At 44.7% G+C, this 22790-nt stretch overlaps 1 protein-coding gene across 3 annotated transcripts; it reads right to left on the reverse strand.

Annotated features, from left to right (window-relative positions):
* Positions 1-2486: 2486 nt before the first annotated feature.
* On the reverse strand, positions 2487-21869 carry zcchc2 (zinc finger, CCHC domain containing 2). 3 transcript variants are annotated; one of them, XM_026179366.1, is made up of 14 exons: positions 20881-21869; positions 16492-16612; positions 16046-16116; positions 12398-12469; positions 11449-11549; positions 9579-9682; positions 9048-9131; positions 8356-8410; positions 8114-8240; positions 7317-7384; positions 7094-7155; positions 5930-6022; positions 4398-5846; positions 2487-3165 (listed from the first exon to the last, which is right to left on the reverse strand). In XM_026179366.1, exons 1-14 carry the CDS (start codon positions 21670-21672, stop codon positions 3104-3106), a joined length of 3261 nt encoding a protein of 1086 aa, XP_026035151.1. In that variant the 5' UTR covers positions 21673-21869; the 3' UTR covers positions 2487-3103. The 3 variants fall into 3 exon arrangements, with proteins under 3 accessions (XP_026035151.1, XP_026035152.1, XP_026035150.1); XM_026179367.1 differs by having other exon boundaries at positions 4398-5852; positions 9069-9131; positions 20881-21868; XM_026179365.1 differs by having other exon boundaries at positions 4398-5852; positions 20881-21868.
* Between the last annotated feature and the right edge of the window lie 921 nt (positions 21870-22790).

Raw genomic sequence — 22790 nt, forward strand, 5'->3', positions numbered from 1 at the left:
AGTATGTACACACATGAATCCCCTCTTCTTCATCCACATCTTCTCACTGCTTGTGATCCAGAGCAGTGGGATCGTCAAGCCTTGAATGAAAAGGAAGAACTTCAAAGGGAAACATGAATAAAGCCCATCTACAGTTTTTTGTTTTTGTGCATCTCTTCAGCAGTTTTACATGAAATATCTTGTCGTCGCCACCACTTGCTTCTCTTGTCACCCAATTTAAAACATCGGGGGGGGGAGGATCCAAACATGTATGCATAGATCAACTAATGCACTGACAGCAGGCTGAGCAATGATGGAGGACAGACGCGGCACAAAAACAAGCACCATATCCACAAAGCTCTGAAAACAACCACTGAACAGCCTGAGTGCATCAAATGGCGACCAGAAACGTCAGCGTCTTCATTAATAAATAAAACAATCCTACATTTGTGTTAGCGACGAGTGTTCTCGAACTGATCTCGTTTATTTTGTACTGACAACTTAATTGCTTAAATAAATGTTACATATGGAACCCAAAGAAGAGGTGGGAATTATGTTTTTGTCAAACTGCATTTAAAATTCTAATATTAAAATGTGTCAAAGCAAGCTCATCACCCGCTTTCAACTATAGCCAGCTAGCTGCTTGGAGCAAGAACAGCAATGGTGCTGAAGACATTCAATGTGGGAACAGCCTCCTCTGATTATTTATAACCAAGTTTGTTTTACAAGGCAACTCGTGCTGCTCAGTTAAGCTGCCAAGCTTCTGAATGGCTGCTCAAAAGGCTTCAGACGTCACTGGTTAATAAGCTAATGTTAGCTAAACAGAAAACTAGATTATAACCTTATCCAAGTCGTTAGCGCTGCGAAGGAATATTACACTAGCAGCTAGATTCAGCATTAGTTACTCTAAGCTGTGCTGACTGACTAATGTGGGCAGCAGTTTGCTTGGAACAGTAAAGACTGATGTGAAAAGTGAAGCCAGTGCCTTAAACGTGCAGTATTATTCTCAGTGGCCATCAGGGGGCGACCACTATGGTTATCGAGTTGTGACGTGTCACCGACAGGTCATCAAGCCGTGTCACAGATTCTCCTCACCTGCCAGTTTGAGGCCCGGTAACAAACATCACTAACCAGTGGGTGATATCACAGTGGGTGGGCCCATTGTGTACACCGTCTATGCCACAGGGTTGTAGTGGCATAGTTGTAGTTATCAGCTAAAACATAAGGGAACAGCGACAGACAAACTCCATTATAAACTAAAAACAGATTAGAAAAATCTTAGATCCTCCTTAAAAACTTAATATTGGGTTATGAATTAAGCCACCTTTAATTACACTTATATTCTACATGATCAACAATTAATTGATGTACTCTCAACCACTTTGGGGCTCCATATTCACACCTTGCCTTCTTTAATCTGTGTCACAAAAACCTCAAGAGAATATTTATCGCTTTAAATCTGCTGTTCTGCTTTTCCACATCAAAATAACTCTAAAGTCCACCTTAAAATATTCAGAAATCAAAACTGTAGATCTTTTCAATTGATTCAGTTGAATCCAGAAAGTGTCAGGTGTCTGTGACAGCGTTGAGTTCAGCCTGTAACTGTCAGAGGCTGGACCCACCCAGTCTGCGCTCTACAAGTCAGTTTCCATGTTACAGCTTCTGCCCACAGCACGAGCGCTTCGTGGGAACGCTGTATGACACTTTGCCATTTAGTAGATCAAATTAAAGGCTAACTTTGGTTGAAAGAAGACGAGTTTTGCCTTTCAAACACTCCTATGATAATATGTCTGGAGCTTCCCGGATCGATGACGATTCCAACAGGCCAAACTATCAAACTGGACCCACCTCAGACCAGTAGTTGCTGTAAATACACCGGCCCAGGTAACGCTGGAGGAGGGGCCCGAGGCAACACTTCTGCTGCTCGACCATGTTTGGGCAACACAGGGTAGCTAAAGTTGGCCAAACGTGAACATGGTTACAGCAGAGAAAAGGATGTTTCCCAACAATGCAAGTGGCCTAAACTTTAATACTAATTAATGCAAAATGTTGGAGGGGGCTTGGATATGAAGTAAACTGAACACGTTTGCCTTTCTGACACGACGAGCCAGCACGTCTCAGTTTGATGCACACTCCGAGCATGGACGCTAAAAGGAAACAGCTACTAAGGTTTAAGAGAAAAATAAATAAATCAGAGCAACATGTTGAGGACCAAACGTGCTGCCTGGAACAGAACTGGTCTGACTCATTACCTGGAATCTCAGTTTTATTTCTACAGTATGTCGCTTCAACTTTTTCCACTGTTAGCCATCAAAATTGGTTCTACACCTGAAACGACGTTTTACACAAAATGCTGATCAGTTGGCCAATTCATGCAGATTTCAAATGAACACCAATAAAATGTTTACGTGAACGTGTATCCGGTGCACAATGTTGTAGTGGCTCCTGCTTCTCTATAGTGCATCTGACCAAAAAAAAGAACTTTTAAAAAATGGAAAACAATAAGAAAATTAAATTACAAAGCAGCAGCAATTACCCTTCAACTAAAAACACACCAAGTGGCAAAAATGCGTGAGATCCGTCCACTCTGAATCAGCTTCCTCTTTAAACATACATTCAAAAACCTTACAGCAAAATTGAAAACAAAATCCATCTTTGATTCGTAGTCTTTGAAAACTGCTGTACAATAAAATCGTGAACAGTTAAGAAAAGGCATAAATACGCTCTTACAAAGAAGTGTTTAAGAAGCTCCCAGTCGAGACCGAAGGCTCCGCTTAATGTTAAAACTAAATATCCTCAAAATAGCTTTCACTTCCTAAGAATTAATAAGTTAATCATTTCCGACCCTCAGTGCAAAAATATCAAAAACCAACTGAAAGGGGGTGGGGCTTCGAGTCACATGGACAGTTTGCGTGTGCAATGAGTAATCCCCACGGGATGAAGGTTTCTTCCAGGCACGAGTACTCGGGCTTTGTCCACGGAGCCCTTGGCAGGTCGGTCCTGTTCAGAGGATGCGGTGGCGAACACAGAAGCTTGATCACGCTGCTCACAAACAGCTCCCAGGGAAGAGGCTGCCGCCATGGAAACGAGGTCGCAGGAACTTCCTCCATCCTCCTCGTGTTCTTCAGTCAGCGTTGTCAGGGCCGTCTGAGATGTGGGACGGTGCGTACTTTAACCGGAACCCACCTGTGACACACAAACGCACAAACATCAGCTCGCAGTGGTTCATCACAGCACGACTACATGACACCAACAGTGTTCAGTGATGCCGAGCGTGTTTGCTGAAGAACAAACAGAGAAAAGGAAAACGTTACTATTTCACGGCCCGCGCTTCAGGTTTGTGTTATGACTGTGGTTCGACAAACCCACACACACTTATTTTGTGCACTACATTACTCTACCTGTGAGGAAGGACAACTGCAACTGTAAAACCCATCACAGCCCTGAAGTGTGAGCTGGTAATACTGAAGATTATACATTTGTACACAGTAGTGCGATTTATACCAATACAGCGTGAATGTGCAACACACTACAGCAAGCTGTGCGGGCAGTATCGCCTGCATCACCTGCCAAGACTGCAGACGCACTAATGCAGAAGAACACAGCAGCGCTAATGGCCAAACAGGAGGATGGAAGCGTGTCACAGAAAACAAAGTTCAATGCTTTCACTCCACAACAGCATCACTGCAGCGCACGAGCATGTCAAACACCGGCACCCTGGAGCTGTAACTCTGAATGGGTCCATGTTGATCCCTTTCATTTATTTTGATGGTCCTGTCGAGTAACGGTAAAAATACATTTGATCATTTTTAAATTCATGCGTTTCCTGAGTCATTAATTTTCCGTGGGAAGACACAACGGGGCGATATTCATAAGTGGGCAGAGAACGCGAGGTTTACCCACAGGAAGTGGAGGTTAGTCGACTACCAAAATAATCTTTAGTTGTAGCCCTAGATGCCATCAGCCTGTCCTAACCAAACTGTTTCTGTGGAAACGTCAAGCAAAAGTGCAGATAAACAAAAACCCTACACTGCCTCGTTTGTGTTCAAAGTACCTTCAGAAAACCTGACCTTTGATCTTGAGGTCAAGGTCACTGAGATTTGAACTTGGACCCACAGTATCAGTGAGAAATCCCACACCGCCTCATTCTCGTACACTAACTTTGGCCTTTTATGGCTGATAACTGTACTTGTTTGTATTCAGCTATTACTTTGATTTTAACGTAGGAGGTGACACTGCGGTGTTGCACACATGCTGCATCTCACTACAATAATGTGAGCGACGCAGATTCTTCTGCCATATCTGAAAGCGCATGTTGTGAACCATGCACAGCTGAGTAAAGACAGCTACAAATATACTTCATGTGGAGGATCAGCGCTGCCTTCTAGTCTTTGCTGAGTGTTGGGTGTCGCTGTTACCTTGTTGTGTGGAGTCAATGGAGGGCTGGTTGCATTCGTGAGCAAAGTGGCCGCTCACACCGCAGTTATAACAGGACACGTTCCCGTTCTTCTTATTGATGCCACCTCCCCCCAACAGAGAGGGAGGCAGCATCCCCAGGGGAGGGTACACATGCTGGTAGACATGGTGGCAGAACGAAGTGTTTGGAGCCATCGGCTGCTGGAGGCTGTAGCTGGCGGCTACCACTGCTGTAGCCTGCGTGGCCAGCATGTGCGATGGTACCTCTGCATGACTTTGGGTGTGAGTGTTAAGGTAAGGGGATGGATGTGCTGGAGCAGCACTGGGGAAGTAAGGGGGCATGGAGGTGGGTCCGTTGGCCTGGTGAGGAGGGTGAGCCTGGGTGAGGTAGCTGCTATTGCACAGGCTTGTGATCTGGAAGAGCGGTGGAGGAACACTGAACATCTGGTGCGCTGCTGCCATCTGGTGGCCAGGGAAGAATAAAGGCGTCTGACCCGAGGCGACGCTCACACTGCTGCTTCGGCTGCCGCAGTTATTGTGACAGCCACACGTCCCGCAGCCCATTGGCAGCTGCTGCGGTGCTGCTGGCTGCTGGAGAGTGAGAGGGCTACCAGGAGCGACCGGGGTGCTTCCAGTGGAAGCACTGCTGTTACTGTAGGATGTAGAGTCGCTGTGTGCCGTGCTGTGTGTAAGTGCTGGGCTAGAGCTCGGGGCAGGTCCAGGGGTGTGTGTGGGCACAGCTGGTGGAACAGCAGCTTGTACTTGTCCAGGGGCCACGGGTGCCCCCAGAGATGGCATTGGGACGGGGGGCAGGGCGTAGGGAGAAGGCAGGGCAGACGGTAAGCCTGGGCGCTTGCTTTGCGATGTCTCCACATGTGGTAGAGAAGAGGCCAGGCCCGGGCTGATGTTGGCTGGGTCTTGGCAGGTTAGTATTGGAGAAGACATGACGCTGACGGGTCTGATTGGACCCTGGTGTGAAACCTGCGGTGCAGCAGGTGAAGATCCACTCCCCGGCGCTCCGTCAGTGCCGCCCTGGCTGTGAGACAAAGCCGTTTTGAAGCCCTGGATCAAGGGCTGCATGGCAGAAGTTCCTGCAGGATGCAGTCCAGTAGGTGGAATCCCAAAGGTTTGGACAACATCCCTCTTCTCCGGGTCGTCCACAATTCCAGAGACGGCTGGAGGCAGTGTGGGCATCGGAATCATTAGCGGCCCTGGTGAGGGCTTTCCCTCTGGAACCATGCTCTGGCCAGGAAGTGAACCCAATGGGAGCCCAGCATCCGCAGCTCCGTTGGGGAGTATGTAGCTCACATTATGCATGAAGGAAATATGGGGGAAGTCTGCTCTCCCCTCCAGGCTGCTAAAGGAGGCCTCCGCCAGCACAGCAGAGTCAGTCTGGCCGGTGAAGAACATGTCAGAGCCTGGTCCTTTACAGAGCTCGTCACAGGGGCTATCTGTATCTGACAGAGGACAGCAATGTCATCGCTTATCTTTACAGTGGCTGTATTTAGAAAAAGGGCGTGTGTGATAGTTTTACCTTTGTTGTGTTCATCCTCACTTTCCAGGCTCTCTGGTCCTCGGTGCTGTGGGCTGGATGGGGAGCTGCAGCTTTCTGACGATGAACCGCCATCTGCAACAACAACGTGTGTCAAAGCCAACCAGCGCCCATCTACTGTGTATGCAACAGGAAACACAGCACGATTGTTAACGTGTCCTTTACGATACGACAAGATTACTGATGAGTTTATTAAACTGGTGACTGAGACTCTGCTTCAGCTGCAATTCATGAGGAACTCCAGCCTGTAAGAGACGGCGTTATTATTAGTCATTTACTGTCTACGAATACCGTACCATGCAAGCAGCCACTAGGGCCATGTCACATGATAATACAGAAAAATAACTAGGCAACATAAAGGTGTTACATCGCAGTATCATTGCTACAGCAATACCATGTGTTTACATTCCTGGTGCGCACAACAGCGAGACAAGCCTGCACATGCCAGAGAGGGACGGCCTCTGATACAGTGTTGCCAACTCATCAGTAAGGAAAACAGCTATTGGCTGTCCTAAAAGTCGCTAAATGAGGTCATCACCTAATTTGCATAACTGGTCATGCTTATGTTAAAAAAACCAAACCACCCTAAATGCATTTAGAATATATTTAGAACTACAAATGAAATTCTTTTAAAAATTATTGTTTTAATGTCACGATCCCACCTCCTTCATCCAGGCTTGGTACTGGCAAAAGTGACCTGAAACAGGCACTCTGGCAGAGTTACTGTGTGTGTTTACGTCGTTTTAAACCTTCTGATCCACAAAAAGTACTGACTGCGTTACAGTCAGTGCGGGAGCAGCGGCTTCGCTCCTGCGCGATTCATTTGCAGTTTGGGCGCGTAGGGGTCAGCATCTCCTGCTCCGACTGCAGCTGTGGGCGACTGCTACGTGAGAATGACCCGCCGCCTGTGAGCGCTTTGGCACGGGCGGCACGCTGCTTGTTGAGAGGAACAGCGATGCGATACGTGCTTTCACGTCAAAAAGTGGTCATAAGTCTGACTAATAACACCAACAAAAGTCGCTTTTTAGAAAAGAAATAAGGTCGCTAAGTTGGCAACACTGCTCTGATGGACTTGGAGCTGCTTCAAAAGCATTCAACAAAGCACCGTCCTGTTGAAGTACACTGCCTCCTGCTACAGACGCTTACCTTTCCTCGGGGCTGCCACCAAACACCCGTTGGACACAAAGGACTTGCACTTCACCTTCTCCCTGAAAACAGGAGCACATGGGAGACCATGTCATGTTCATGTTAACACAGATGCAGCACACTGTACACTAATGCACAGACTGACAGAGCCAGAGTCTAATGACTGCTCAAACGTGTCACACAGGGTAAACGTGGAGCCTCTTAGCTCGTGAAGCAGACCTACCCTTCTGTGGGCAGCACTCTGCTCTTGGTTTTGGTGGCTGGGTGGCTTCTCTTGTCTGTGTCCTGGTGCTGTAAGAAAGCGAGGAGTCATTAACATGCAGCTCACAGCTCCCCTGGAATGACTCGATTTGCCATTAATCACTTTCAGCTGTTCAGCTAGCAGCGTATTAGGGGATCCCTACCAATTTACACAAATACTACACAGAGCTGGAGCATGAGTCAAAACAACAACAACAAAGAAAGAAAAATGACCCTGTGTAACACCAGTTTACACTGAGAGAAGGATTCTGAGGAGTCAATCCCATCCAGGGCTCTGAAATAAACGGGTTATGAGTGAGATGAAGAATGTGCTTTGTCAGCAGACTGTCCTCCACCTCTCAGTGTTTGAGCGTGTTAGCGAGATAGCACAGAGCACTCCCCTTCACATGGCACGTCCAATCACAGACACAGGAGCAGCTGGGTTAATGCAATCATAGCGGCCTTCAAACCTCTGCAGCCCATAATGATTAACAGTGTTGGTGAAATGGTGCTCACTGTGCTCTGAGCTTTACTCACAGGACTGAACCGAGCTGCTTCTGACAGCGGCTGGTGCAGCAAGGAGCTTACCTGCTGCACAAACGGAGCAGATTGCAGCACAGCAAGCTACCATTTCTACAACACTCGTGCCAGTGTTAGCAATCATATGGCTGCTGTGTGTCTCAGTGGCACGCTGAAGTACTGCTGAGCACGAGTAAGAACTTCTTTAATCAAAACAGGTTTCTGTATACGCAAGACAAAGAGACTGGCAAATAACCCGACCTGCTCGGCTTCCTGGCTGCTTCGCGGTGCGCAGCTCTTCTTCCTCCTCTCTGCAGGCCCATTGAGCTCTGCGGCGTGTCCTCCCCTGCGAGGGTCCACCTGGGAGCCTTTGGCACCCGACAGACCGCTGAGAGGAACACGTGCTTTTGGTTAATACGTTTACGTGCAGCTTTTTTCTGCTTCACTAACAGTTTTTTCAATTCTGGAGACAAAAACAGCGGTGAAGCAGAGATCATACTCACAGCTGGCATGGACTCTTGGACCCGTGCTTCTTCTTGTGTCCCTGTAGATACGACTCTAGATTTCACAGGGTTTAAACAAGAAAAAGTCAATGATGGAGGCGCTCATCCAACTCATTGTTCATTACAATTCACACATTATTACCCATCAAATGACAAATGTGAGCACAACTAGGGTGAAGCACAGTGCACAGGTTTGATTACATTCTGACAAAGGAGAAGCAATTCATGTGTACTGTTAGCAGTGGCTGTAGGACCAAAGACTCAAATTTCATTTAATACATCATTTTTTTACAGCTGGAAAGAGATAGCCCATCTCTGTGTCTGTAAGGTAAATGGCTTTAAAACTAAAAGTCGTCCAGGATTAACAAGCTTTATATAAAGTATGAGCAGGACGAGGCCGTGCTGACTGCTGCCCGTGGCACATGATGGGGCAAATATAGCTGTGAAATATGAGGATTGGAAACAGACTCAGCTTTTCCGACTGACCTCCAAAAATAAACACTAGTAAGACTCGAGCAGCAGGCCTGGTTAGCTGGCCACGCCTTTGTTTTGTCAGTGCCCACAATCACTTCTCAATCAGCGATTTACACACTTCCATGCACTCCTCCCCTCATCATGCTGCACTGCCACCAGTATCATAGAAAAACAACCCGCTCCCCCCAAAAAAAGAAAAACCAGAAAAAAGCGCGGACCTGAAAGCTGCTTCTTCTCACCTTCCTCCTGACTGGAGGCATCGGAGCAGTCTCCCTGGTAGGCTGTGCCCAGCTGACAGTTGCCTGTTCAAAAAACCCCCCAAAAACACAGAAAAGGTGAAAACTAAAGCACAAGTGATGAAAACCACTTTGTTCCATATGTCTGATCACTCAAGACCAAAAACTGCACATCTGTAGCATTTTATTACTTTCATTACATAAATAGAGAAAACGAACTAAACAGGAAGCCAGAGAGGTTCAAAATGTAAAATCAATAAATACAACATTACACAAAACAGTTCTTGTTGCTTTCTCCGGCTATTGTAAGGCTCCATACATGAACCTGAACTGTGACTGCGCTCCCTCACAAAGGACCAGAGGACATTATGCTGGTGGACATGCGTGTTTCAGTGAGAGGAGGTGAGACCACCGACTCTTCTGCAGGATGATGCTGCAGCTTTCATTAACAGCTGACCTTTCAGACAATTGCATGATCTAACATGAATATGAGCATCTTGGCCTTATACTCACATCTGCTACAAGTAGGTTTAGCAGCGTAACTGGAATCACAGTTGAAGAAGCTGCAGACCTTCCTGGCCTGCCTGAACAGCGGAGGTGCAGACAGGAACCTCTCTCTACAGGTGAGAGCAGAGAGACGGCATGAGTGAAACTTAGACTTCAGAATGACACCATTACTCTGAACACAAACTCCTCCTCTGAGAACGTGTTTGGCACGATTATTCATAGAAATAGTCACTAGGACATAAAAACTGCACGCACAGGGTGGAGCTGACAATATTTCCGTTACATTACACGATCATAAAGGCTTGAAGAATTCACAAAAATATCCATGGACTTTCTTCTGCTTATCAATTTCAGATTTGCGGGAGTGCATGGAGAGGCTGGGTACAGTCTGTACCAGGGTTAACACAGTCACACTAATCACTGGGTGCCCCCGTTCTCGTAATGACTGTACCAACCCCCCAGTCCATAAACATTGAACCTGTCGTGCACTGTGCAAGTTTTAATGGCCCATAACTGCAGCCAACAGTGAAGCAAAAAGCTTTGCTCCAGCACTAGTTAAGCCTCGCCTTATACAAGATGAGACACAAGACAAAAGTCTGACAGTGGGCCGGACTTTGGATGCAAACAAAAACAGTCCAAGCAGATAGGTTTCAGTTTCCCCACTCGCTCCACAGTCTCACTTCACACTAAATGAAACTGGTGGAGAGGCCACACCCACTGTGTGGGTGTGTTTTATCAGAAATGAAAGGGAAAACAACAACAAAAACCTCTCTGGGTTGACTATCCCTTCAACCAAGAATGAAAACCAGCCCTGTTTAGCATGCCTGACATGTATTACAGGGACCCTTACAAAGCTTTGCAGATAATGGTCAGACCCATTTGACAGAATATCATGTTCAGCTGTGCTTTCTAGGTCAAGGGCCCCCGCTCCTTTCCCCACCCTCCAGTACTGGCATGATGGGGGTGACGGGGGTCCAAACACAGCCCCAAGTCATGTTTTACAGTTTGTCCTGCTGGTTTGTAGCAGCAGCAACAATAACTGACACACAGCACACTGACGGAAACGAAGGTACTTAAAATTCCCACGGAGCTGCTTGTTCACAGCTATTTTAAGCTCAAGCTTTCAAAATAATACAGCGATGCTTAGCTAATTGTTTTGGTTTACATTTTAAACTGGCTGTATTGATATATAAAGAAAAGACAGACGATGCTGTTCGATTTGCAAAATCGTGTCAAACAGGAGGATTACAGTCTGACACTAACATGCCCTTTGTTTCTCAGTCTGCCCTCCTCATCACATTGTGACTACATCTTAATCTCTGGTGACATTTTCCCTCCACACATGCACACACACACCTGAGATAAATAACCGCAGGACACTGAGAATCTCATCCAGCGTTCCTTCACTGACCTGGGGTCATTCCATTCAAGTCTACTGAGCGCCTCAAAATGCCACAAAGCTTCTTGCTTGTTTTCGAAGTAAACTGCGGCACAGTGAGGAGTAGGAATGCATGTCAGATTTTTTACACACAGGAAATGATGCTGAACAACGTCTTTGGGTAAAGCAAGACAGATGGTGACCTCTTATCCTTGGAGAACTCAGAATAACAGAACAAAATGACCACAGTCGCGACTGCGGCAAGTCCTCGGTCAAAGCTGCAGTCCACAGTGTTTCCACGTGATCAGATATGAGAATGTCAGAAAACGCCAAACAAGATGGAGCCGAAACATTTGAACACAAGCTAGCCACAAAAATGCTCAACAAAAATAGATATTCCTCATCAGAAACTGGCTCATCTAGCCAGAGGTCAAAAGGAGAATTTGTCCCGCAGCTTTTTAAGATTTCAGGTGAACAAGTGGGCTAGATGTAAATTACCTGAGGTTCTTCTCCACCTCCCTGCTCTCATACTGGCCCCCCTGGTTCAAAAGACTCAAGATGCTCTTCTCAAAGGACTCCGTACACTGATCCTTCGGAAGCTGCAGAGAAAAAGAGGGAAGGTGAACAACAGGAGGGATGCACTGAAGCATTGCCTGCACATACAAGTTTTCATTATGTGTCTTCAAGACCTCGACTTCCTTTTTGTGCTAAATAACCAGCTTTGGGTTCAATGGCGTGGACTGAAGCTGTATTACCATAATGTATATACGATGGTACATCCCGATCACCTGTGCACAGATTAGTTTCGTACAGGACGACGAATAAACTTTAGTGAAACCTCCCACTGTGAAAATGCTTCTTTTTTAAAAACTGGCCAAACATTTGAAATTGGCATCTGGACTCATACAGCTGTTACTGATGGAGGTAAGACCAATCAGAAAGTGGTTCGATTGCCAATGACAACTACTCCACAGTATCCTCAGCAAGGTTCCCCGGATACAACCGTCAGAGCTGGTGTGCAGATGTTACACAAGAAAAACATTTGTGTAAATGCTTGAAGTACAAACTGCTGAGAGTGCTCAGTGTAGAAATAATCAGTAATTACCAGTGTATCAGTCCTATTTACTAATGACACTGCTGTCACTTTGTTCTGCTGATGTGTCTGCTGAAGTTCTGACAGTGAGCCATTTAACTGTGCTGATTAAATGTTACCTACAGCTTCGTCCATTTGCCACAACGTCTTTGCATCGTTTACAACAAAACAGACCTAGCTGCACATGTGACAGAGACACACTCAGACTGAAACCTCTGTACAATCAGAAAACCGTCTTAATTATATATCTTTAAAACAAATAACAGTTCAACAAATAAAGGAATATAACAACACTCAAAGTCCTTTACATATACTTCTGCAGCTCTTCTGCTTTAATATTACTGCTGTGATTACCTTCAGGAGGAAGTTCTCCAGCTCAAAATGGGTTTTGGTCACTTTGCTGAAAGAGGAGTCGGACCACTTCACCTGAAACAGCAGCAGGACACTCCATCACTGCAAAGCCACAAGAGCCAAAAACACCACACAGAAGGACTGCACTAGAAGTTTACCGCACAGTAACGGCGTGAAGACACCCAAGCAGGGCAACGATACTGAATAAAAAGCAACCTGTGAGCATAAGTGGAAAAAACAAACAAACCATTCAAATAATACAAGAAAAAACAAAACTTGTGTACTAGGAAGGCCCAGAGCCCAGCCATTTGGCTTTTCTACCTTTAAAACCCGGAGAGCAGCCAAATGGCTGGTAGGCTTTTAGCTAAGCTTTAGCTTCAGGCAAGTGGAAGCTAAATTGGCTAGTCATTCATATGTAAATTGGGTTGTTACCTGGGAATTCTGGAGGGAGGGGAGTGGGGGTGTGTGGATGAGGGGGTGGGGGAGCTGCTAAAAGCGGTGAGCTTCCTTTTGTTTCATCTTGATGCATTCTCAATCATCCAGGGAAACAAATCTCCAAAAGTCACCAACTTGGAGTGTTTCAGTTTGCCATCTTAGGGAGAAATCAACACACATGGGTGTATGTCCTTTGTTGCTGAGATTTATTGATAAAAACAGTACAAAAAATCAACCATTTGTACACATTTTTACAAATAATTATAAAAAGTGAGTGAGTACATTTCAACATTTTCAGCAATCACTCACAATCCTGGCACTGCCATGGTATCTGTAGTCTGCATTTACCACATGTGTATCTGTTGCAGTGAACACATCGCACAGTGGCATGATTGTTCTTGCAATTGTGTTTGACCTGACACATGGCTCTTTTTCCAGGGCTCGGTGTGGAGGGTTGTGTCAAAGGCAACTGTTCTTTTCTTGCCTTCTTCGCAGCTACATGAGAGTGAGCTAACTCCCTTGCAAGCTCCACCAGGAAGTCCACCCGTCTTTCCTTCGTCCCGGAGCATGCTTGATACAGCACATGTGCATTCAGTGCTGCCATGTCAATCATGTTATAAAACACGGCAACTGGCCAGCGCCGTGTTCCTCTGCGGACAGTGTACTCCCGAACCATCTGGTCCATCACATCCACGCCACACTTTGTTTTGTTGTAAAGGGTGACAGTGTTTGGCTTCCTTTTGGTAGTGTTATCAGTCTGAACCACGCCGTGCATGCTGCTAAGAATATAGACTGTCTTCTTCCGTTTGGCCGCATACGCCGTCAGCGTGGCAGCAGATGTTGAAAACACCTAAGAAATAAGATAAATTGTTATTTCCATAGCACTTTTACACACAATGAAACACATAAACATAGAACCAGAAAAGACCTGCAACATACCTGAGTGGTGAATTCATTGCGATCTGTCTGTCTAGTGGATTGAGGAATTTCCCTGCGAATCTTGTTGACTGTGCCGAGGATGGTGGTTTTCCGTCTAAGAAGTTTTTGCGCAAGTGAAAGCGATGTGAAAAAGGAGGAGATACTGGACCTTCCCATTGCTCACAATTTGAATTTGTTCACACTGCAGATGAGGAGACTGCTTCTCCACCTAAAAAGAGAGCTTGTTTGGGGACTGAGACAGCGAAAGATGGCACAGTGTGGCGTGAAGAACAGGTGGGGACCTGTCTCCCTTTCATTGTGTGTAAAAGTGCTATGGAAATAACAATTTATCTTATTTCTTAGGTGTTTTCAACCTCTGCTGCCACGCTGACGGCGTATGCGGCCAAACGGAAGAAGACAGTCTATATTCTTAGCAGCATGCACGGCGTGGTTCAGACTGATAACACTACCAAAAGGAAGCCAAACACTGTCACCCTTTACAACAAAACAAAGTGTGGCGTGGATGTGATGGACCAGATGGTTCGGGAGTACACTGTCCGCAGAGGAACACGGCGCTGGCCAGTTGCCGTGTTTTATAACATGATTGACATGGCAGCACTGAATGCACATGTGCTGTATCAAGCATGCTCCGGGACGAAGGAAAGACGGGTGGACTTCCTGGTGGAGCTTGCAAGGGAGTTAGCTCACTCTCATGTAGCTGCGAAGAAGGCAAGAAAAGAACAGTTGCCTTTGACACAACCCTCCACACCTAGCCCTGGAAAAAGAGCCATGTGTCAGGTCAAACACAATTGCAAGAACAATCATGCCACTGTGCGATGTGTTCACTGCAACAGATACACATGTGGTAAATGCAGACTACAGATACCATGGCAGTGCCAGGATTGTGAGTGATTGCTGAAAATGTTGAAATGTACTCACTCACTTTTTATAATTATTTGTAAAAATGTGTACAAATGGTTGATTTTTTGTACTGTTTTTATCAATAAATCTCAGCAACAAAGGACCTACACCCATGTGTGTTGATTTCTCCCTAAGATGGCAAACTGAAACACTCCAAGTTGGTGACTTTTGGAGATTTGTTTCCCTGGATGATTGAGAATGCATCAAGATGAAACAAAAGGAAGCTCACCGCTTTTAGCAGCTCCCCCCCCCCCTCATCCACACACCCCCACTCCCCTCCCTCCAGAATTCCCAGGTAACAACCCAATTTACATATGAATGACTAGCCAATTTAGCTTCCACTTGCCTGAAGCTAAAGCTTAGCTAAAAGCCTACCAGCCATTTGGCTGCTCTCCGGGTTTTAAAGGTAGAAAGGTAGAAGCCTGGGCCTTCCTAGTGTTAAAAGGAAGATTGGCTTACTCTCCTGCTAAGAAATCGAGGTGTGACATCTTTTCTAATCTCAGGAGTTGCTCATGTCAAAAAGATAGAATAGAATTCAAAGTTAAAGTTCTGTTTATGAGTGAGTGCACTACAAAGATACGTCAGAGTGTCTGTGTCTTATGCATCAGCAGCTCCTTCCAGTCCAAACAGAGCTGCTGGCTTTACTGTCAAAGCTTAGAAAAGCCAACAGGACAGTTGGGCTCTTCTCCAATTGTTTAATGATTTCTCTGCACACAAGCAACAATCAGGTTACTTTGTTCTATAAAGATCTAAACAGACTTCTCAAGGGATAAAGTCACCAGCTGTGACACTGACACGCACCACTGAAAACGGGATTTTTCTGAGCGCAACGGCCAAGTAGGTCAAACAAAGTAAAGAAAATACAGGAAACTATCTGGGCGTTATAATAGGCACATACCTGTGTGTGTGAGACAATAGGGGCACGTGTAAAAGCTGCATTTTTCTTGCATGATCAAGTTCACAGCTGCAGGTGTTGGTGGCAGAGCAGAAAGCAAGTTTCTGTACGTGGTACTGAGCAGGTATACGAACAAAAAAGGAACAGACAAAGTTTCTACAAGAAGGAGGAGCCTTAACTTTCTGTCACTATCACATGTGGTGAATATAAGGGCAAACAAACTTGTTCAGACCCGCCTGAGAAGCAGCAAGTTAGCAAAACAACCAGTGACCCTTTGCCTGTATACACGTGTATTTGGAAAAGCCAACGACAGGAAAAAGACAATTTATTGCAATAACAGACTTCTTATTTTGAACTGTCAATCATGCAAAGCTACTCAAAGGTTAACAGTAAAAATTCAGATTTGTAACTTAACATCACAGCTCATCTTTGACTTGACCTGATCTGAAGCAGTGCCCGAGAGTGCGTGTGCGGTTACCTACCTCAAAATTGTATTCCTTGTCCGTTCTCTTCCGACAGATGCCCCTAAGCACAATTCCCTCGATATGCACAGCTGCACAAACACAGAGGACACACTAATGATATCGTTTTTCCATAAAAACAGCAACATAGCTAATACCGTCTTCAGACACAGTAGTACAGGTCTACTGAAAGCCTGTTGAATTATTTAAGCCCATACAATATCAGGGTCACTTCAGCACCTGCCATGAATAAATCAGCAAGTAGAGAAAAATGTGCATTGGCTTCTCTGCGGCTGTACAAAGTGCCAACAGAACAAAAACCATTAGTGCCTTAGAAATGATTACAGCAAAGAAAAAGAGCTACTCGTGAAACTGACTCAGGGCACATATCAAAGCTGCCACGATCTCAGTTGCACCTGCAGCACATAATTGCCATCGTGTTCAGTATGTGCACCCTTTCTATTCACCTTCTCTCTGTGTTGCCCTGCGGCTGGACCGTCGGCTCTGGCAAGGTGGATGGGAGGCTGGACACTCTCCTAGCCCAAGCCCTTGAGAGGCCAGGTAATCTCCCTTCTGGCCCATCAGCTCCTGGAAAACAAACACTCAAAGTTGGAAACATAATAATTCACTGCACGCTGAGCTCTACTTAGAAAGTACTGCATTTCACAAGTGTCACAGTTACCTATGACATTTCAATTTAAACAACTGTGGGTGCAAATTACTAAGGCAAAGTTCGATCAACACCACCAGTGGTTTGTTTTACTTTTCCCACAATACACAGCTGGAGATCAATGAAGGGAATTGGAATACTATCCCAGGATCTCTGATGGACCGATCCCATATTACGTATCAGTATGTAATTCGATACTGACGTAAATTACTGGATCGGATATCGGAGAGAAATAAAAAATGTAATCCGATCCATTAAATATCACAAAACTTGCGACACGGCGTAACTCGGCTCATAACCGTAGCATGTCGGAGCAGTGTGCTCAGTGATAGAGCGGCTGTGTGTATTTGTAGCCTCACTACCAAACCAGCATTTCATCTCTGAAGTGATCCCAGAGAAGTAAAGCAAGTGTGTAAGTTCATCTCTGAATGTTTGTAAAGCTTAACAAGCGATATATGGAGCGACTGCCTCTCTCTCTCTCTCTGCTGCTGCTACTTCAACCGTGAAACTGATCAGTGATCAGCTGATCGGCTTTTCTGTCGTGAGTCCGTCTCTCTTCTTTGTTTTTGGTCCACTTTGCACCAGAAAGAGGAAACCAGCGGCTGAACAACAGCAGCACGTTTAAGCTTGATCAGCTGTTGTTAGAATTGATTTATTATTACTTTCTACTCGAGGATCTTTTTCTACAGCTGACGGCTGTAACTGTGCAGGGGCGGATCTAGCAAAGTGTAGCCAGGGGGGCCGATAGGGCATTAACAGGGAAAAGGGGGCACAAAGACATACTTTTCTTTCTTATTCTCATTTAAAATGTCGAGCTTTTAATAAATAATTATCTGACACCCAAAGTTTTAATCTGATGTTAAATATATAGAAGTCCATTACTGCATATAGTAACTGTTAAGTCTAATATACTAGTAAGCTATAGTACTTTTTCCTTTGGGAAGATACCATCTGTGCAGTCTGCAGTTCTGTTGAAGAAAGATGTTGAATCTATTTTATTATTGTAGAAAAATTATTTATTTCTGTGCATTTTTTCTTTTTTCCACACTGCATCATATTAAAGTTGATTACATCGATTAAGCATCATGAGGTGGAGGGTGGGGGGGAGCTGCTTACTCTTTAAAATACCAGAATAGGGAGGATGGAGCAGGTTTAAGTTTATTAGATTGATCAGTTTTGCTGAACTATGAAATATTTTGGGTGCAGTGTGTTTTTTTACATACAGATATAACAGAATAGCCTTACTGGGGTTTTTTTTTTAAACGTCAGTATGAACTTATACAAAAAGCAGCAAGATATTAAAAAAATCTGTTTTATTGATTAAAAAATTCACTATATTGGATTCATATCGGTATCGGCAGATATCCAAATTTATGGTATCGGACATAAAAAAGTGGCATCGTGCCATCTCTAATCTCTGAGTACATTTTTCAGCTTTTTCTACGGAGTGTAAGACTAATTGCAGTGACTTTATAATTCACTTCTGACACAAAATGAAATCAACGGCCCAAAGCAAATATTAGTCTGTGATAAATTACAAGCCAACAGGAAACATGAACCCACAGAAATGCTGAGCAAAGAAAGGGAAAAGAGCACATATGCATACATAATACAAATAGTACAGAACAGAGCCAAGCTACAGCATCCGTCTGTGGGTACAAGAAGGCCAAGCAAAGCACAACATTGTGTCAGTCACAAGGGATGAAACAGATTATGTATGCATAACAAAACCCCAGAACCCTCCATTTGTTTCAAACCCTTCACTTTCTCTGTGTGTTTGCCCACATTTGACAGTGGCACAGTCCAGAGACTATTCTTTAAAAAGGGCACGAGTGATTTTATTAAGAGCAGTGCATCTTCATCAGGCAGGGTTCTGGCTCACAATGACTTCATCCCGGGACTCATGGAGCAGAAAGCCTTCGAGTCAGAGATACAGACACGTATGCTGCTACTAGCATAATGTGACTGGGCTGGAAACTAAGTCTCATGACCAAACAACTCACACTTTGTTCTATTAAGTATCTTACATGGGGAATAGCGACTGCTATTTCCTGCTACATATCCCCCACGTGTTAGGCAGCAACATGCAAACTCAGATCCCTTAGAGTGGCTGAGACTCTAAAACGAGTGAGGGGTTTCTCATGAGGCAGAGGGAAGGTCTCACCCTTGAGTGGCTACAGAAGAGCTTTGCATTCCTCACATGACTTCAGGATAGTTAACTGAGGTTTTGTTCATTCCTAAAATAAAGCTGAAACAATAGTTTAATAGATAAAACTATTAAACCGTTTTCTCAATACGGCCGATGTTATTATGCCCTCCTGTACGCTTCAACAGAGCCTGTGGTTTGAACTTTATCCACTTATAACACAAACCTGTGGAACCAGGTTTAATGACTGAAATCAACAGTTTGTACCTAATTGGAATCAAATGAACTAACAACTGCTGTTTGAAGACAAGAGGGACCACCATGTTTACACAGAGCTACAGGACGCTCACATCAAGAAACAGCTAAATACTACAGAAATGATATTAATATTTCAGTTTCAGTCATTGGGGAGCAAAGTGAAGCCTGTTAAACAAAGCAGGCTTACTGAGTTGCTTGGATCCTCTTATAGAACAGAGAAATCACTGAAGTCTTAAACACAGACTGGTGAGGAAAGGTAAGAAAATTCAGAGTGGATGTCACAGTAAACCTGCTTATAAAAAAATAATATTCAGGTAGACAAAATGTCCTGGCTTTGTATGCAACTTTGTGATGCATTTCTATGGTATATCTTTGAATTATATTAACAAATCTGGAAGCAGATTAGACGAAACAAAAAGCAGCCAGTTTAAAGGATTCAGTCATAAATGGTGTTGATAACAGCCCAAGGAGGTATGCTAAAAAAGCTATACATTAATAACTCAATATACTTATTAATGTCACGAAGGAATCACTTAACTTGGCTGGGTTATAATGACACCTTATCCACTTTATAGGAGGTTGTGTTCAGGGGTGAGATTTAAAAATCCAATGAAGAGAAAAAACAACAACATTTTTTGCAATTTTTGTTGCCAATAGATGGAGGAAAAACAGATCAAAGGAGCAGGGGTCACACTGCATCTCTGCTGCTCCCACTGATATGTCCGTGATATTGTATACAGTGTCATCAGGTCCCCCAGCAATAATGTGTCAAAAATGTCGTGCTGCTTGCAGGTACATTAACATTACATTGGCAGTGCCAGCAGTGGGAACCTTCTTTCCTTTAGGATTAACATCCACACTGCTCCATGTGCAATGCTTTGGACAAGTGGTTTTACGTGACCTTCCACAGGCATTAGCAGAGAACTACTGAGCAGATAGACCCTCAAATCAGCCTGACATGAGATTTGAACCACACTTCCCCAAGTGAAAGCTTTCTGCATCTTTCTTTTAACGTGCAATTCTTACAGTTAACACTATTGATCTTATCTGGCTGATAAGATTATGAGATACACTTGCAGGGAGTCCATTTCCAACTCGTGCTTTATTTTGTTTGTATATATATTCTAAAGCGTTTTAAAATAAGACACCAAAACATGTTACCAATCCCACCTTTCATAGAAAATCAAGACCACACCAGCTAAAAGGAGTTTTTTGATGGATGGATGGATATTCAGCTGTGTGGCTGGGTGATTGTTGGGAGATCGGCTCTTTATCAAACACCTGCTACAGCACAGAGGCGCTTGGAAAGCGCTCTGTTTGAGAATTAGTGCTGTCAGAGGAGCGCTTGGCATTGCATCTGAATATAGCTTTAATAAGGGCACAACTTACCCTCCAATAAGCTTGTTATCGACTTACACTGTAAATGGCGGTTAGACAGATGATGGTAACCCATACAGTTAAACAGCAGGCTACAAAACAGCTCCGAGCGTGCGACAGCGTGTAACAGCTGCCCAAACTGTAGCTAGCAGCAGGGTAACCGGCTGGCTTTCATGTTAGTAATAGCATAGTATAATGGCAGCTAATGCTAGCAGAATAATGTTTGCTCTGAGCCTACTCTACCAGTATGTGACATCATTTTCATGTTACGTAGTTTGAAATACATGTATCTAACGTTTTTCCCCACTTTAACCAATTCTGCTGAAGAACACATTTTAAAGTTGGGCGAGTTTAACAAGCTAGCTTAGGATTTAGATGGGCTAAAGTTGGTTTGTTGCTCATTACCGTTGCTTGGACGTTTGATCTACGCTGGCGTTGACGCTTTCCCTCCTCCATAGCAAGCTCTATTTTGTCGAGCAGTTCCCGAACAACTTGGCGTTGGTGGAAGTGGAAGGCTGGGTGCAGGGACGCCATAGTAAAAAGCAGCGCAATCTGCTCCAGAGGTCCTCCGGCTGTGTCGTTTGCAGAGAAGCCGCAGTCTTCTTCTGAATCTCCGTACATACTGTCGGCCTGACACGGCGAGTGAACGTGAGAGTCCCTAAATGGAGGGAGGGGGCAGTCGTAATTTCTGCAGAACAAGGCCGGGTTGACATGGCTGAGTATCCGAAAGAGTATTCCAGCACATTCCCTGCTGTCAGACCCGAGGAGGGACAGGCAGACTAGGAGTTTAGACCTGATCACTGGGTCAACCACGTCCGTTAACACTCCCAAATCGCTCGGACTATTTGCTCGAAACTCAAAGTCCCGTAAAACATGGTAATCTTTTCTAGCGAGATCCTCCAAGTAAGATCCTAAAAAACGGAGCTCCAGGGGTTGGCACATATGCAACAGCCCGCACATGAACTCGATACGCTTAGCAGGGTTTAGGTGCAGGCCGAACCACTCAAAGACGCTCTCCTTGTCCAGTTGTGCTGGATGCACCGGAGGTCTGGGCGAGTCCCCCAGCTTGTCATACGCCACGGAGGGAGATGCCGCCCCGAGAACATGTTGGTGCTTCGGCCGATCCAATGAATCGTTCTTAGCCGTTTGGTTACCTCCTTCCTCGCCCGTTTTCGTCGGTAGCTTCATTTTCAGCATTATCAGTGCTACGAGAGAGCCTTCAAAGTGCAGACGACGGACCAATATACATTACTGACAACCTCACACTGCCTCGTAATACTGAGCGAGAACCGAATATCCGTCGTTTTACCGTGTTATTACTGTTAGCTAAGCATCTGACGCGGCGCCACTACAGAAGCCCTTTTCACGAAGTTACAGTCTTCTTCTACTCTGCATTAACGGCAGTGTGGCAACTACTGTTAGCTCATTGCTGCCACCGCGCGACTGGTGTTGGAGTTACAGTGGCACAATGAAATACTGTACTTGAAAAACGTAAAATCAAATTACAGGCCTGTAATTTTACTGTAATAGGCATACTCTAATGCAAAACAGCGTATTCTGCTACTTAATTTGTTCAGTGAGATTTAGTGTAGTGCATGAAACACTAAACTAAATCGAGGGCCAGAAAAAGATGCTTCGTGGGCACAGCCGACATACCCATCACCCATTTTTAAAGTGATCTTCAGCAATAGTTCTCCACTATAGGTCACTGCATGGGCTCAGGAAAACTTCCAGAAATCACTGTCTGTGAACAGTTTGCTGTGCCATCCTCAAATCCATGGTTAAAGCTTTATGATGCACAAAAGAAGCCACACATATGAACATGAAACGCCACTATCTTCTCTGGGTCAAACAAGAACTGAAGCAAAGAGAGAAACTGCTCTGTGGTGAAACGAACCTACATTAGAAATTCTTTTTGTAAAACATGGAGGCTGATGATTCGTTTCTAAATTCCACTTACTGATGAAACTTTATTGAACTTTATTGAAGTGCTGAAAACAAGACTTCATTAAAACACTTCTATTTAAAATATAGGATCACCTCACATTTAAAATTGATCAGCAACCCAAAGGATAAGTATTTCTTTTAATTAATCTGTATCTGTCCAAATGTGTTCCAATCCCTATTTTAGGGGCAAAATATGCTAAAAGGTTAATATCTCCTGGACAGTTTTTCCAGTTTAAAGCGAAGATCACGAGCCATCAGTACTGTTCATTGAGGCAAGACCGCCCTCTGGAGGAAACATCTGGAAATTACAAGAGTGGCAGTAACTACCAGCAGCACCTCCCATACAAAAGTGTGACAGCGGTATCCAT

Source organism: Astatotilapia calliptera, chromosome 9 (genome assembly GCF_900246225.1).
Source record: "Astatotilapia calliptera chromosome 9, fAstCal1.2, whole genome shotgun sequence".
NCBI classification, from domain to species: Eukaryota; Metazoa; Chordata; class Actinopteri; order Cichliformes; family Cichlidae; genus Astatotilapia; species Astatotilapia calliptera.